The sequence below is a fragment of the Talaromyces stipitatus genome, genomic scaffold, assembly GCF_000003125.1.
Source record: "Talaromyces stipitatus ATCC 10500 scf_1105507295541 genomic scaffold, whole genome shotgun sequence".
Taxonomy (NCBI): Eukaryota; Fungi; Ascomycota; class Eurotiomycetes; order Eurotiales; family Trichocomaceae; genus Talaromyces; species Talaromyces stipitatus.
Genome location: NW_002990115.1, coordinates 1,584,614 through 1,599,321, shown reverse-complemented (window position 1 = coordinate 1,599,321; position 14,708 = coordinate 1,584,614). Strand labels below are relative to the sequence as shown.

The window sequence follows — 14,708 nt, the reverse complement described above, 5'->3', positions numbered from 1 at the left end:
GGCAAGCAGTGTCGCAACCTGTTGAGTAAATTGTCGATGAGTTTAGTATATTAGTGCTGATGATATAGAAAGCTGTTTCTAGCTACCTTCATTAATAGAGACAAATAAGACAGTTGCTTTGGTCTCGGAGTTGCCGGAGAACCCTAACAACCTGCAAGATGCTAGTCATAGCATCAAATGCATAGCTGCTCACATGGGTACACGATGAAGGACGTTTAGTTATACAACCGAGTCATGAGGTAGATGAGGTTGCAAGGCCAATCGAACACCATAGATTGGAGTCAGTTACACCAGAGCTACAACTCTACCGGCAATCTCAGGAGACATGGGCACAAGCTTACATGTATTGATCACAAGTCGTTCGGTCCGGCGGTCACGTATGATTGTATATCTCGTTTGCCATCGGGAGCTGTGAGAATAGTCTAGTTGGCTATAGACCATATGCAAGAAACCCGACATGGACAATTTAAACTGCTGTCCGCCTTATTTGATACGGAATGATAATGAGGCGAGATGGAATTGAAGCTGCGATATCCCTAGGTAGATTCTGGCACTACTCGACTCTGAGAATGAATTCAGTTATGGTGCAGAATCAAAAAGAACGATTTCTTCGATCAACGCCATTTATACCTTGAAAAATGTAGCCCATCTCTCCCTCTGCACCTCTGGCAACACCTGCATACACCAAGACGACAATCCACCTTCAAACTCAAACTCCTTCGTTCCCCATTTCTCTGCCAACCTATCCTTCCATTCCTCAACCCACAATATCTTCACCTCGTCAGAGTCGATGCTCGTGAGGCGAATCATGCCCTCTTCCGCACATTCAGAAAATCGAAGCCGTTTGCCAGTATAGTAAAACTCATGCTGAGAATTACAAGTCCGCGGAGCATGCTGGGAAAGGAAAGAATTTACATTGCTGCTCTGGATATTACGGTAGCAGGCTGGATACAAGACCATGTGAGGGCAGGATCGACAGAAATACCAGTGCGACGCCGAAGTGACTAGAAGATCGCAATTCGCGCACGCAGTGACAGAATTGTAAATGTTCCAGATCATATCAGGCACGTCCGTTGGCTCTACGGCCTTTGCATTCTCCTTGACGCTTTCATTCGTGGAAGCCTTGTCATCTTCAATATGGACCTCCTTGAATACTTCGGCGGCTTCTTTTTCTTCATCAGATTTGGGAGTGTCATGATCAGAAAGCCTGCGCCAGGTCTTGACCATATATAAGGAGCCGTTCAGGTCTTCGTCACTTTCTGTAGCAGCCAGAAACGTCTTAAAAAGTTCGATTCAGGCGTCACAGTCATTAGAGGGGTCATCATCTGACAGCAAACTGATACACTTCTTCACACGACCGCAGAGCGCCTTTCGAGCATTTGTATGGTCCCCGCTATCCCGCAACCAAGATGAAATAATAAGGCAGATATCGCCAAATTCAGCATCCGAATCTAAGGTTAGAGGATTACCACTACAAAACGAAATCTCGGGATGGTAGAGACAAACAGCAGCCATGTAGCTCAGGGACCTTTCTTGGGCCGGTTCAGTTTGCCAGGAGACAGGATTGGGATTAGAATCTGTGACTGCTTCATACCAGTTCAAAATTCCTGTGGCAAACTGTCCTTTCTCAAACAATGCTGTTCCTATTAAGAATTTCAACTTTGGCAGGATATCATCACAACTTGTGATCCTTTTCACTGCCCAGGCCATCAGTTGAAGACACTTTTCATCGTCTGGCGTCAACCCAAAACGAATCGCCTTGTACGTTGTGCGTAATCGTCGAGCTCCTGGGTCGATTATGTGTTCGGCTAGTCCATCTACTTCGATATTCTGACGAGAAAGCTCTTGGAAATGGGACAAGGCAAGCTCAAAGACTGGGCGGAGAAGATGTGGTTGCTCCAGCCCCAGAAAGATAAACAAGAAGTTGATCCACAAGTACCAGTCTCGATCATCCTCTCTTTCTAAGTATGCTTGCCAGGCTTCATTTGCTTTTGCAACAGCTTGATTTGGCATATTTGCGATGTACTCCAGTTGGGCTGCGTTTAACAAGTGACGTATATGACCACCACTTAGAATGAAATCAACCGCCGTGCTCGTGCCACCCAGTGTGTCTGCAAGTTTATTGTGCTCTACTGCCTCTTTATACATACCGATTGCAAAGCACGCACTGGCCATATTTCTATGAATGACAGACAAAGACTCTGAGCTCAAGGTCCGACTTTTCTCATCTGTGCTAAGTGACTTTTCGAAGTGCTCGAGGCTTTCCCGGAAATACGAATGGGAGAGAAGCGCCTGTCCGACTCGGGTGTGCCAACTGGTCGTCATCTCATGTTGTTGCAACTTGGCGACAAGCAAAATGCGAGAAGACGATACATAGTCCTCGACCCGTGTTGTCCTTTTGACAACGTCTGGTGCAGTGGACTCAGGACTTGCAGCTTGTCCGTAATGGCGTGAGGGATCCAGATTACCTGCCATTTCACCAAATATATTTAACACGATGGGAATTGAATGGGCGCATCCATCGCGCGCTTCAATAACATCCGGGGCAAGCCAGTGACGCGAAAGGGAAACTGCCAGAGGCGAGAAGAGGATGGTAAACGGGCACATATCGCTTGCTGAGACCGAATACCGGGCACACTCTTCGAATATCTCCCTCGCAGCTGGGAGAAGCCACTTTAGCACCTGCTGCGCCCTCTCGTTGGCAATATTATAACCTCCTGCATCAAACCAGTAATACCCAAAATCGGTTACCCAGGACCATGCGATTAAACTGTAAGAATCACCGTACACGTAGTATGCGGAAACAAAAGGATGGCCACGCTCTATATCTTTGGCAAAGACATCTAAAATCAGAGCCGAGATTTCGTCCTGTAGATTACCTGCGTTCTCTGGGTTGGCGGACGTTAGATGTAGTGGTAGGAAGCTGTCTGCGTATGTCTCAATCAGACCTAGAGACTTGTAGGTCTCGGGCTTGGATGTATCAGTCCCATGGAGAGCATGCAGAAGGACAAACACGAGGCTTGCCTCCGCGCGCTCGGGGTCGACATGGATGGGCCCATTTTCTCTTTGTCCGGATGTTTTGAAGAACTCATAGAAAGAGCTGTGGCGGAGCGTTACAATAAAATCATCCTTGAAATATCCTTCTGCTTCTCCTGCGTCTCGTACAACAAAAAGAGATGAATATTCAATGCGAAGGTTATCTTCCACATTCAGGACTTCGTCCTCAAGCATGATCTCAACAGGAGTTCAAGCTGCTTAATTGTTAGAGGCTTTTGAGCAATAGTGACAAAGGAGAGTATCAGGTTAAGCTGTTGGATTTGCCCTGATTCCTCGACACAATTCAGTTCGTCTGGTAGCATGTCCGCTGAGAGCTGACGAGCTAAACGCTGGAGTTCCTGACTGAGCATTGCACTGATTCCCCGTGGCATGGTCTTGACAACTCGCCGAATCTGTCCTTTGGTGCTACAATGCAAGACAGATTTAATGACAAGATTTGCCCATTCCCATAGACCTTCTGCAGACTCGCGTATGTCATCAACGATCTCATCTAACAGCTTGGAAGAGCCTTTAAATAGACTTGCCCTTTGTAATTTTTGGTAGATATATCTATGGAGATCTTCTTTGTTCTGACTATTAGTTATCTCAATGTCTGGTACCCACCCAAGTAGGTGCTCTTCAAGACTGCTTCGTACTGAATCCCGGCTCAGAAGTACAAATCGCAAAGAAAATGATACCTGGGACTGCTCCTCTAGCGAATAGGTTTTCTCAAGGAGATCAAAGAGCAGATTTTGTTCTTCTGGATCTACCTCATCGATGCCGTTAATGACAAACCACACCGAGACGTCCGAGGCACCCCCGGTGAAGAATTTCAGCAATAGCTTCCACCATACCGAGTATGTATCAGCTAAATCGGCCTTTAGGCAAAAGTCTTCAGCATGATCGGCGAACCTCGGTAGCTGTGCAGCTACCTGCCAAGCGAGAGTCCGTAGAGCTTTGTTCATGGAGCGCAAATCAATATCGTTGTTCTTGCAGAAAAACGAAGCAACCACAGGCATAGACGATATCTCTGCGTTCGTGAGGTCGTCAATAATCTTGGCTGCCAAGTAGGACTTTCCTACCGCAGGCCCACCATGGAGCCAGAGTATGGGTTGAGAACTCTGCCACCAAGACTTGATTCTATCATTAATCCACTTCCCTGAGCCCGGAATCCGACTGCTACTGATCGCGGAGTGAACCTGGCTAGATGCTGAAACTGGTTTTAGCTTATCCCTCACTTTGTTAAGCCTGTCTCGGTCACTCTTAACGTTGTCCCTTTCGAGTAAATCCGCGGTGTTCTTCAGTGCCTGATGAGTGAGATTGAGATTCTGGGCAGAGATCATCTTATCTTCCTGGCTCGTCAATCCCTGAAGTTCAGCCAGGAGGGAACTGACAGAAATATCTTCAACAAAGATGTTTTTAGCCCATTTCGAAAGCCGCGCTCTAAATGAGCCTGCTTTTAGCAATTTTTGTGACGCTGCACAGACGCGAAAATTGACCAAGATCTTAACGATGATTATTTGGATTCCTTTGCTGAGCGGAACGCCCTTGTAAATATCCAGACGAAGGGCAAAATTGCTCAATTTCTGAAAGAGGTCGGTAATCATGTCAAAGGATTCGCTGACTTTTCGCGCACTACGGATCAACAACAGCATGGCACCCATAATAGAGGACGCTGGTGGAAATGCAGCAGCGACTGCATCCCCGATCAGATCTCCCCAATTTTCAAATGGCACCAGGATAGTTTGCATGGTATGAAGAAGTGGACTTTTTTTCGTTCGGAAGTTTTGAAAATGAGCCTCCTCCGCATCGAGCTGGTGTGATAGCTGTTCGGGCCCAGATACCCTGGGGAATTCCTCATCGTTGATGGTGATTCCAGTTTCCTTCGCGTAGTTGTTACAAGCAGCATGCCAGAGGGACGATAGGTCGTTGGTCGACGACTCATTTGACGTGCGAGTCGTCGCCATAGTCGCAAAGCAGGAGATCACAATCCACTTGGCAGTCCTACAGAAGGAGCAACGCTGAAGATGTTATTGTAGAAACTGAAAAAAAAGCCCGGCTAAAGGATCCCTCCTTCCCCTCCTTATGCATTCAGCCGTAGCTGAACCTAAAGCATATAACTAGCCCAACTCGTATTTATTATTCCGAATTTAACACTGGTACAAGGCTGGCTGCCTTAGGTTACAAGTGTTAGGGCTTGACGGGACTTGCCCTAAATAGCCTTTTCTTTCCTATCCGAGCTTACTGCGTATGGGATCTGTACTTGATCTTATAATTGGAGCGAATTGTTTTATAGAGTATAGGACAAGTTACTGTATTACATTATCTCTGGTAGATGAAATTGTTCTACTCTCAATAATCGTTAGTCACGTACCTGGGAGGTGCTACAGCCTACGAGGGTACCTACGGAGAGATACCAGATAGGATCATAGGAATGTGGTCAAAATAAGCTTAAATTTAAACTATTTTTCATTCTATCTATAGATTCCCAAATGCGAGAGCGGTGGAGGACGCCTGGGCAATTTATCCGATGTTTATTATTTCTCTTTCTGTTATGATATAGTTCATCTGCCTGTTTATCGTATAATGAAACATCGTGGCATTTTCTTCTTAGGCAGAGGAACAATATGAAGAGCCCGAAGAATATTCCGCAGAATCTTAAATGAGAGGCCAGATCTACACAGGCAATCAGCAATAATGGTACTTTCATGTCCTACCTAGGTATATCGACCGTGTACTCATTCTGATTTCTGATAAGGGGGTATTTATAAGAGAAAAAGGCCCCACGATTGTATATGTGGGGTCCTTTAACCCTAAGTCTTCTGCGATGGGCAGGTTGACGTACTTTTTGTGATCCAGATATGATCTGAACCAAATCAGAGGACAATCAGATCTTTGAATTTTGTGCAATAAGCTTCGCATAGTTCATATCGAATGAGGAAATATGGTGTTGCGTTGCGACATTCCGAGGTTATGTAGCTGTATCTTCTCCACATCGATGATGTGGAGAGCTCGGGGAGAAGAATTGTATAAATGGAGGGAGGCCTCCTTTATATTCAGGTTTTTTTTTAGTGGCACATAGAATCGTAGAATACTTATAATGATGGCACGAGTCATATAACTTATTGGCTTGCTTACATATCACTCAGTCGATCCTGTATTCATTAGGATAAAGACAAATCCCTGTCGTAACTGAGCACTATCGCCAGTATGGCGTCTTGGAGCTTCAGAGGGGTATTCATGGCCTAATTTGCCGTAGAAACCTCATCAGCGAGGCACATATCCAATCACATGTTGACCAAAGTATGTCACCTCGTATCTCCCTCCAAGAAAACCTAAAATGGTCAGCGATGGTCCTGGAAAACCACAAGGGGGGATAACGCAGCACCGAAAAACAGACTATTAGTCAGACTACCCACTGTTTTATAAATTACATATCAGCAGTTGACTGTATTGACTGTACAACGCAGCTATATCTATTGTTCGGTTCGTCATGGATCGACAATCTCAGGCATACGTAGTTTTGAGTCTCTATATGTATGTAACTTTGAGGGCACAGTTCCCCGCATCGGGAGGGACCAGACAAGGGTCTGAATGGGGCTATGGATATCCCCTCAGTTCTCTTTTGATTTTATTTCCTTTCTCTTTTTTTCTTCTTCTTTGTAGTTGAATACTGTTAATTCTTGTCAATATCAACCAATGTAAGATACTACACTTTCTGTGCTTGGAGATATTCAAAGCCGACTGACATCAGAAGAAACAAAATGACCCGCCATCAAAACCCACCCTTTCGCGCAGAACACCTCGGTTCTCTGCTCCGTACAGAGACTTTGGTCAAGAAGCGTGATCTCCTAACCGAGGGCAAAGTCACTCCCAAAGAACTTATCCCCATTGAGGATCAGGATATCAAGGATATAGTTGCCAAACAGCTGGAACTCGGTTACCACGCTATTACCGATGGCGAGTATCGTCGGCACAGTACGTCTGCCCCTCCTTTCCATTCTCTGAGGCTGTAAATACTAATGAGAGAAAAGTGTTCTGGGGCTCCTTCTTCCCCAACCTCGAAGGTTTCACTCAAATCATGAGACCCGACGCGGGAATGTTCCGCCTGTACATGCCGGACATTGCAGCCTTTGTAGAAGAAAAAGTCGAACCGGGCGAGACTGTGGTCTGTACCGGTAAAATCAAACACAAGGGCAGCAGCTACGTCGACGATTTCAAATTCCTCGCTGGATTGGTGAAACCGGAAGAAGTGAAAAATATCAAGATTACGCTTGCGGCTCCCAACTGGTATCATATGAGATACAAGGAGGGATATGCTTATTCCAAGGAAGCGTATTCTTCGGACGAGGAGTATTTTGCGGATATTGCAAAGGCGTATCAGGAGGAGTTGCAGATTTTGTATGATGCAGGCTGTAGGAATGTGCAATATGATGATCCTAACCTTGCCTGTAAGTCCCCCTTTCTCTCTTTAATTCTCTTTCTATTCTCCCACACGAGATTAAGATGGATGCTGATTGATGGCAGACTTCTGCTCCGAAAAAATGATCGAAGGCTGGAACTCCGACCCCCTCAACAAAGGCACCACCGAAGACCTCCTCGACAAATACATCAAACTCTACAACGACTGCATCGCCAAACGCCCTGCAGATCTGCACGTTGGTGTCCATTTGTGTCGCGGCAACTTCCACAACTCTCGCCACTTTTCCGAAGGTGGCTACGACCGTATTGCCGTGAAGCTGTTCAAGGAATTGAACGTCGATACTTACTACCTTGAATACGATACCCCTCGGGCCGGTGGATTCGAGCCTCTCAAGGAGCTACCAGTTACCAAGAACGTGATCCTCGGTGTCGTCACCTCCAAGTTTGATACCATGGAAGACAAGGAGGAGATGAAAAAAAGGATTGTTGACGCAGCCAAATTCATTGCCGAGGGAAACAACATCTCGGTGGAAGAGGCTCTTAAACAATGCGGTGTTAGTCCTCAATGCGGATTCGCAAGTCACCACGGCGGAAACGCTATTAGTCGTGAAGGCATGTTTAAAAAGTTGAAGCTAGTTAGGGAGATTGCGGATGAGATTTGGCCTAATGAGCCTTGATCTGCTCCGGTTGAATGATGTACGATGTCAACTTTCAACAAGATGATGTAACGAGTTTATTATGATACATGGAAAAGGGAGTTCAACATGTTAAGTTATATCAACAAAATGTTTAGAATAGTCGGTTCATTAGTTACAAACTTAATGAGCAAAATAGTATGAATTCACCGGCTTGATTTTATTAGCTCCTACCACTACCACCACTACTACTCTAAACTACCACATCCATCAACACACAATCGAACCTCCATCTCAATTTCCATCCCTTCCACATTCACGTCAGACATATCGTACATCCCCTGATCCCCTCTAGCCGGTGCCATCCAATCCCTCCACAGCACCATACGCGGCGGAAACGGCCACGAGAAATTAACAATGTCCAATGATATTCGATTCCTTGATTGCGGTGCGTTTCTGGGTATGGCTATTTTCGATCTGTTGTTTACGTTAGCATGATACTACCCCATTTGAGAGGAGAGGTGTTACCTCATAGCGAGGATCTTCAGCAGAAGCCTGGACTTGACGACCGGTTAGGTTACCGGGGGAGGTAAGAACTTCTTTGATTACGCCGACGGTTTCGGATGTCTGGCTTTGAGGACCTGTACCAAAGTCAGAAGTCTTTTCTTCATGTGTGAACTGAAAGACATACCACCAACAGGCTTGTAGCGCACTGAATCGTTGACTCGGTATTGAGGCATGTTTGTTTTAGGTAAACTGAATTGACTCCCGTAACCGTAAAGTCTTTCCGAGTATTTTGTCTTGGATAGAGATTTGGTAGAATCTTTTGAGCAGTATAGATTCTTCAATGGCTGATAATCACTCAGGTGTGGAATGAAATTCCTCGTCCAAAAGGGTTGTATTTATAATGCTCTGGACCATGGCGATGGCGAAAAGACGAGAGATATTGAAATCACCACTTCGGAATTGAGTGCCTTGACGATTGAAAGAGATATAGATAACGAGTGAGAGCTCTCGCTTTTTTCTCTCTTCAGCTCACCAATAAAAAGAGAATTGCCATCGCTGAAGTCTGAATTGCATCATATGACCACACCGCCTCAGATAAATCAACCTCCGATACGATATATGCAAAACGACGGGGGAGGAATACACGTTTGGGGTAAACAGGAACAAAGTTCCGTAGCATATGGACTCAGGAGCTTATTTCCGACGACGTTTATGGACATCGTGACGTATAATTCCTAACGGACTATCGGGACGAACCTTTATGCTTTCCCGACGAATGATCTTGATAGCCCGGCCGGCTGTAAGGAGAAGACAGAGTTTACATCAAAAGTGCTCTTCTTTCTATACATAATGGATCGTCGCAAAATAACCTCCCCGGCATGTGAGTAGTAATTGTGAGACAAACTGGACGTGTAAAAAAACTAAATAAAGGAGAGAACAATATCGAGAAGAACAAAGAAGAACAAGCCAATAAAGAAATTATGGGAAATACAACAGGGATATCATAGAGGCCCAAACGGCAATATGCGAAACAATTCAACAAGACAAGACAAAACAAAGAACCAATTTTCGAATGCTGCGTGGTCATTAATATATTAATCAGGCAAAGCAACGACTATTCGAGTGTTGTACAATTCGGCGTGGCGGAAGGGTTAACGAGTTTTCGATGTTTATTTAGCAGGAGCTGGGGTCTTGACGTTATTCGAGAGCCAAGCCTGCAGGAAGTGAATATGAATTCCAACAAAGAGCGCAAGAGATACTGACCAGTCCTTCAAAGATACCGGTACCTTCAGTGGCGACACTGGGTACGACATACCACAGTCGGTCCTTGAGTTTGTTGAGTTGGAGAGCATTGGTGATTTCCTCGGGGCTAAGATCTATACGCAAATAGATTAGCAATAGTAATTAATCACGGCAAATTGTTAAGGTGAACTTACGGCCTGGGGTATCCTGCTTGTTGGCAAAGACTAAGAGCAGCGCATCTTTCATTTCACGGTCATTAATGATCTTGTGCAATTCGGATCGGGCTTCATTCAGACGGGCAGTATCGCTCGAGTCAACCACGAAGATAAGACCTTGGGTACCTGCTGAATTGTAAGTATAATTTTTGCCTTCCTCATCATATCAACATACCCGAATAGTAATGCCTCCACAATGGACGAATCTTATCCTGACCGCCAACATCCCAAACATTGAATTTGACGTTCTTGTAGGTCACGCTCTCGACGTTGAAACCGACGGTCGGAATCGTGGTCACATCCTGGTTAAGTTTCAACTTGTACAAAATAGCTGAGGACCGTATCAGCATCTAGTCGCATCACCACCAACATCTCTCGTCCATCGGCATCAATCACTCACTGGTCTTTCCGGCGGCATCAAGACCGAGCATGAGAATGCGCATCTCCTTTGATCCGAAGATCTTCCCCATCAATTTGGACACTGAACCACCCATGACGACTGATTGATTGTAACGTAACGTCTCTCAAGTCGGTGAAGTTGTGTAGCAGGTCTCGGACACGGTCTGTGTAGCAAAAAGAGTTCAGCAATTGGCGGGGAGGGGGGGAATGAGGGAATGCAAGTGACATGCACTTACATATACAGGCGACAGTCTGCTTGGGAATGGCCAATTGTCCACTGTCAAGCAGAAGAGGGGACTGCGGTTGGAGATAGCGCGCACACGACCGAGCAAAACAAGCAAACACGCTGTAAAAGGGGCAGAAACGGATGGCCTGAGGCTGACAGGGGCTAGCCTCTCGGACTAATGTTTCACCTTGCCGAGACGGACGCTTGGCGCGTGGCACGTGCGTCGGTCAATTGGGTGTGCGCTGATTGGCCAGTTCAATCCATATCTCCAAGCTGATATCGAACGCTCCATCTTGATCGTTCTTTATTGTTGATCCTTGATCTTGCTGTCCCGATGATCTCAGCGGAATGATTCATTGTACGGGGATATATGTACGCGGCCTGTTAGGATTCACTATCGGCATGGCCCAGATGGCTGCAGCTCCTACAAGGCTTGAAGCCTTGAACAAGCCCCTCATACGATGCATCTGGCCACACACGCAGCGGCAACAGCCCACACCGCAGAAGGTGCAAGCCACAATGGCCTGACTCCTCAGTACGTATCCTTTTCGTTCTCCATCTGTATCTTCGTAATCTGGAGATTTGGATCTGTCTTGATCACATGCGAACGCAGTCAATAGGCACTACGTCATTTCCCGGTCATCCCAGGTACATAAGGAATCCAACACCATGGTTACGTAGCCAGGGCCTCAAAAGTCTATTTCGACAGCCTGGCAGCTCTCTCGTCCATCTTCATACTCCAAAATGCCTTCGTCAAAAGCAATACACCAGTTCCAGCGACGTGGTTCGATATTCCAGAGGGACCTCAATCGCGCTCATACTGAAAAGTGCGATTGGGCCGGTCCTCCATTGAACGTATGTGTTTCTAGTCCGGGGAACAATCTTGGGACGTAAAGTTAAGCTGACTCCTTTAGACACTCTACGCTGGAATATCACTGCAATACGACAACTCAGTGGCAGCAGTCTTGGCCATAGCTATCCGCGATTCGACATATCTCCTTGACTTCTACGAGCATCATTTTGATTCCAAGCCCAAGAAAAAACTCACGGAGAACGATGTGGGTGATTTTATAATTGCTCGCCTGCGAGAATACAGCGAAGAACACCTCGAGCGGTTTATGGGCCTGGGCATGCCTGAAGATGTCACTATTCGATACCCCAGATTATGCTCGCGTCTGTGGCATGAACTGGATATAGTGCCTATATATTTTCGAGAGGGAGTTCCACTGTTTGTTTCTTCGCCATCAGACCCGATACAATGGAACGCTCGATGCATTGACGAACTCGCCGAGTCAATGGCAAGGAAATGTGTTCGGTAGGACTGAGTAAACTAAACCCCTGTTCGTTAATCACGGACACTAATGCAATTCAAGATTTTTCGGACCGAGCAATAACCCCATCCTAGACGTTGGTTATCATGGAATCGTCGAAGTCGACTGCGGAGCTCGTATACGTATTGTTGCTCCAGATGACTACGTACCTACAGTTGGGGCCACTACATGGAAAGCCGTGAAGCATTATGCGGAACAACTGACGAAGCGCAATATCAAGATTGCATTTTTCAGCGCAACTCCCCAAGGTGGTGGCGTTGCTCTGATGCGACATGCATTGGTGCGATTTGCTCGGACAATCGGTATTGACCTTAGGTGGTGAGTCTTCTCTCCAATGGGACGCCGCGTGATATCATGCTAAAAGCAGAAGGTATGTCCCGAAACCGCGCCCTGGAGTCTTCCGCATCACAAAGACGAACCACAATATCCTGCAAGGCGTATCAGCCCCCGAGGAGCGATTCACTCCCAATTTCCAAGCAACCATCGAAGATTGGCTGCAAGACAATTCGCACAGATACTGGCTGTCTTCCAATGGACCACTTCTGGCACCGTCGGAAGGAGGAGCGGATCTGGTAGTCATTGACGATCCACAGATGCCTAGCCTCATTCCCATAGCCAAAAAGGCAGCTCCACACAGGCCAGTTATTTTCCGCAGTCACATCCAGATCCGAAGCGACCTCGTGGGAACTCCTGGTACCCCACAACATGAAGCTTGGTCGTGGATGTGGGATCGTATCAAGCTCGCAGATGTTTTCATTAGCCATCCGGTGGAAGTCTTTGTTCCTGGAACCGTCCCCAAGGAGAAAGTTGGATATATGCCGGCAACCACAGACTGGTAAGTCAACTTACTCTGATGGGTTAGACGACTCTAACAAAATCATGCTCAGGCTTGATGGGCTCAACAAAACCATGCGTGACTGGGATATAGCCTCATACGGGCGTATCTTCAATACGTTTTGTTACAATACCCGCATGACCCCCATCAATTACCCTGATGGTAAGACATGCACTCTTGACTAAGACCGTGCTGGAAGACTGACTCGCGCAAGATGAATATATCATCCAAGTCGCTCGTTTTGATCCATCAAAAGGAATACCGGATGTCCTTGAATCATACGCTAGATTCCATGAACTGCTCAAACAAAACGGGATAGCCGAGAAACCTCCCAAACTTCTGATCTGTGGTCATGGATCAGTCGATGATCCAGATGGAAATGTTGTATATGATGCTACAATGGCTCATATTGAAACCCGCCTTCCGCACTTGAAGGACTTGATCTGCGTCATGCGTCTAGGACCATCGGATCAGATTCTCAATACCCTCATGTCCAAGGCCAAAATCGCCCTACAGCTTTCAACCCGTGAAGGGTTTGAGGTCAAGGTCTCTGAGGCAATCCACAAGGGCAAACCCATCATTGCAAGCAGGGCCGGCGGAATTCCATTGCAAGTCGAAGACCAGAAGAACGGATTTCTGGTCGAGGTTGGCGATAGAGAAGCAGTCGCAAAGTATCTATTCGATCTTTGGACTGATCAAGAACTGTACGATCGGATGAGCCAGGCTGCTTTAAAAACGGTGAGCGATGAAGTCACGACTGTCGGGAATGCGTTGTGCTGGTTTTATCTTGCTTCGCAGTTGACCGCGGGAAAGACTGTCAAGCCTAATGAGAGATGGATCAATGATATGGCCCGGGAAGAGGCGGGAATACCGTATGAAGAGGATGAGAATCGGTTGAAACGAGCCGTCAGGGTTGAGAATATGGGATGATTCACACCAGACTCGCAGTGTAATTAGTATCGGTGCTTGGATGCATATAGCTGCTCTTTAGTACATTAATGTATAAATGACCGACTTTGAATCTCTAATCGTCCGGACACGGATATATACAAAACAAATGGGTATCATGCTTAAACAAAAGCCTCAAGAAACGTGACAAAAAAGAAAAAAAAAAAAATCGAGAATCACCTCCCAACAACCCTATACCTCTCCCTCGCCAACCCGCCCTCCGCTCCCTCAACCCCATAGCCTTCCCCAACCTCACCCACAATCCTCGCTGGCCTACCACCCACCACACAAAAACTCGGCACAACCATATTAGGCGGCACAACAGCACCATCCAACACATACGCAAAATCCTTCAAAATAGCCATATTGCCCACAACAACATCATTGCCAATGTGAACATGATTTCCGATCTGTGCGGCTTCAACTACCGATCTCTCACCGACGAAGACATGATCGCCTATTTTGAGTGGATAGTATGAATGAATACCGCGGTGTAGACGGGATGGAGGGCGCAGAATGGCTGCGCGAGAGATGTATGTATATCGGCCTACGGTGATTGCGACTGAGGGGGGAATATTTGTTGCAGATGAGGATGGATTCTCGCCGTCGTTGTGATGTGCATGACTGCTGGAGGATGATGAGGATTGTAGACGATATAGGTCTCCACGGATAACGGCTTCGGCTTGAATGACAGTTTTCCCCCCGAGGATGATGTGTTGTGTGCCGTGAATGAGGGAGCGGCGCGAGATTTTGTTGCCGGTATCCTGTTTGTTTTATTAGCCGGATGCTATACGAAAGGTAAAATGTAGGGGACACGAACGGTCTCAATGTATTCGCCCTTAGTGACCTTGGGTGGCATTCTGATACAATGGCCTCGTACAGCAGGTAATTTGCCAAAACAAATTCAACTGA

General features: G+C 46.5%; 7 protein-coding genes across 10 annotated transcripts; 2 read left to right on the top strand and 5 right to left on the bottom strand.

The window, feature by feature from the left end:
• Positions 1-624: 624 nt before the first annotated feature.
• Positions 625-1,227, bottom strand: TSTA_029140 (uncharacterized protein; the record flags this gene model as incomplete). The annotated part of the gene is made up of 2 exons (XM_002480025.1): positions 625-894; positions 916-1,227. The coding sequence occupies 2 exons, from the start codon at positions 1,225-1,227 to the stop codon at positions 625-627; spliced, it is 582 nt and encodes a 193-aa protein (XP_002480070.1).
• A 66-nt stretch (positions 1,228-1,293) lies between these two features.
• TSTA_029130 (NACHT domain protein) lies at positions 1,294-5,003 on the bottom strand (the record flags this gene model as incomplete). Its single annotated transcript, XM_002480024.1, has 2 exons — positions 1,294-3,234; positions 3,288-5,003. The coding sequence occupies 2 exons, from the start codon at positions 5,001-5,003 to the stop codon at positions 1,294-1,296; spliced, it is 3,657 nt and encodes a 1,218-aa protein (XP_002480069.1).
• Positions 5,004-6,698: 1,695 nt separating this feature from the next.
• Positions 6,699-8,572, top strand: TSTA_029120 (Methionine synthase, vitamin-B12 independent, putative). Of its 3 annotated transcripts, none has more exons than XM_002480022.1 (4): positions 6,699-6,737; positions 6,794-7,014; positions 7,071-7,487; positions 7,564-8,572. In XM_002480022.1, the coding sequence occupies exons 2-4, from the start codon at positions 6,801-6,803 to the stop codon at positions 8,133-8,135; spliced, it is 1,203 nt and encodes a 400-aa protein (XP_002480067.1). In that variant the 5' UTR covers positions 6,699-6,737; positions 6,794-6,800; the 3' UTR covers positions 8,136-8,572. The 3 variants fall into 3 exon arrangements, with proteins under 3 accessions (XP_002480067.1, XP_002480066.1, XP_002480068.1); XM_002480021.1 differs by having other exon boundaries at positions 6,791-7,014; XM_002480023.1 differs by having other exon boundaries at positions 6,699-7,014.
• TSTA_029110 (uncharacterized protein) lies at positions 8,505-8,833 on the bottom strand (the record flags this gene model as incomplete). Its single annotated transcript, XM_002480020.1, has 3 exons — positions 8,505-8,570; positions 8,622-8,734; positions 8,785-8,833. 3 exons carry the CDS (start codon positions 8,831-8,833, stop codon positions 8,505-8,507), a joined length of 228 nt encoding a protein of 75 aa, XP_002480065.1.
• A 589-nt stretch (positions 8,834-9,422) lies between these two features.
• TSTA_029100 (ADP-ribosylation factor 6, putative) lies at positions 9,423-11,015 on the bottom strand. Of its 2 annotated transcripts, XM_002480018.1 has the most exons (6): positions 10,693-11,015; positions 10,458-10,620; positions 10,233-10,388; positions 10,037-10,183; positions 9,864-9,976; positions 9,423-9,814 (listed from the first exon to the last, which is right to left on the bottom strand). In XM_002480018.1, the coding sequence occupies exons 2-6, from the start codon at positions 10,549-10,551 to the stop codon at positions 9,770-9,772; spliced, it is 555 nt and encodes a 184-aa protein (XP_002480063.1). In that variant the 5' UTR covers positions 10,552-10,620; positions 10,693-11,015; the 3' UTR covers positions 9,423-9,769. The 2 variants fall into 2 exon arrangements, with proteins under 2 accessions (XP_002480063.1, XP_002480064.1); XM_002480019.1 differs by lacking the exon at positions 10,693-11,015 and having other exon boundaries at positions 10,458-10,690.
• A 351-nt stretch (positions 11,016-11,366) lies between these two features.
• On the top strand, positions 11,367-13,874 carry TSTA_029090 (trehalose synthase (Ccg-9), putative). Its single transcript, XM_002480017.1, has 6 exons — positions 11,367-11,537; positions 11,597-11,997; positions 12,056-12,331; positions 12,384-12,848; positions 12,901-13,010; positions 13,063-13,874. Exons 1-6 carry the CDS (start codon positions 11,427-11,429, stop codon positions 13,776-13,778), a joined length of 2,079 nt encoding a protein of 692 aa, XP_002480062.1. The 5' UTR covers positions 11,367-11,426; the 3' UTR covers positions 13,779-13,874.
• Positions 13,875-13,972: 98 nt separating this feature from the next.
• On the bottom strand, positions 13,973-14,655 carry TSTA_029080 (dynactin Arp1 p25 subunit; the record flags this gene model as incomplete). Its single annotated transcript, XM_002480016.1, has 2 exons — positions 13,973-14,560; positions 14,617-14,655. The coding sequence occupies 2 exons, from the start codon at positions 14,653-14,655 to the stop codon at positions 13,973-13,975; spliced, it is 627 nt and encodes a 208-aa protein (XP_002480061.1).
• Positions 14,656-14,708: the final 53 nt, after the last annotated feature.

Bases quoted from the DNA above. Each gene is read 5' to 3' on its own strand.
- TSTA_029090 (XM_002480017.1), top strand. From the start codon at position 11,427: ATGCCTTCGTCAAAAGCAATACACCAGTTCCAGCGACGTGGTTCGATA. The intron at 12,332-12,383 runs GTGAGTCTTCTC...TAAAAGCAGAAG, and splicing joins ATCGGTATTGACCTTAGGTG to GTATGTCCCGAAACCGCGCC. The intron at 13,011-13,062 runs GTAAGACATGCA...GACTCGCGCAAG, and splicing joins CCCCATCAATTACCCTGATG to ATGAATATATCATCCAAGTC.
- TSTA_029100 (XM_002480018.1), bottom strand. From the start codon at position 10,551: ATGGGTGGTTCAGTGTCCAAATTGATGGGGAAGATCTTCGGATCAAAG. The intron at 9,977-10,036 runs GTAAGTTCACCT...ATTTGCGTATAG, and splicing joins CAAGCAGGATACCCCAGGCC to ATCTTAGCCCCGAGGAAATC. The intron at 9,815-9,863 runs GTCAGTATCTCT...CACTTCCTGCAG, and splicing joins CCGGTATCTTTGAAGGACTG to GCTTGGCTCTCGAATAACGT.
- TSTA_029120 (XM_002480022.1), top strand. From the start codon at position 6,801: ATGACCCGCCATCAAAACCCACCCTTTCGCGCAGAACACCTCGGTTCT. The intron at 7,015-7,070 runs GTACGTCTGCCC...ATGAGAGAAAAG, and splicing joins TGGCGAGTATCGTCGGCACA to TGTTCTGGGGCTCCTTCTTC. The intron at 7,488-7,563 runs GTAAGTCCCCCT...GATTGATGGCAG, and splicing joins TGATGATCCTAACCTTGCCT to ACTTCTGCTCCGAAAAAATG.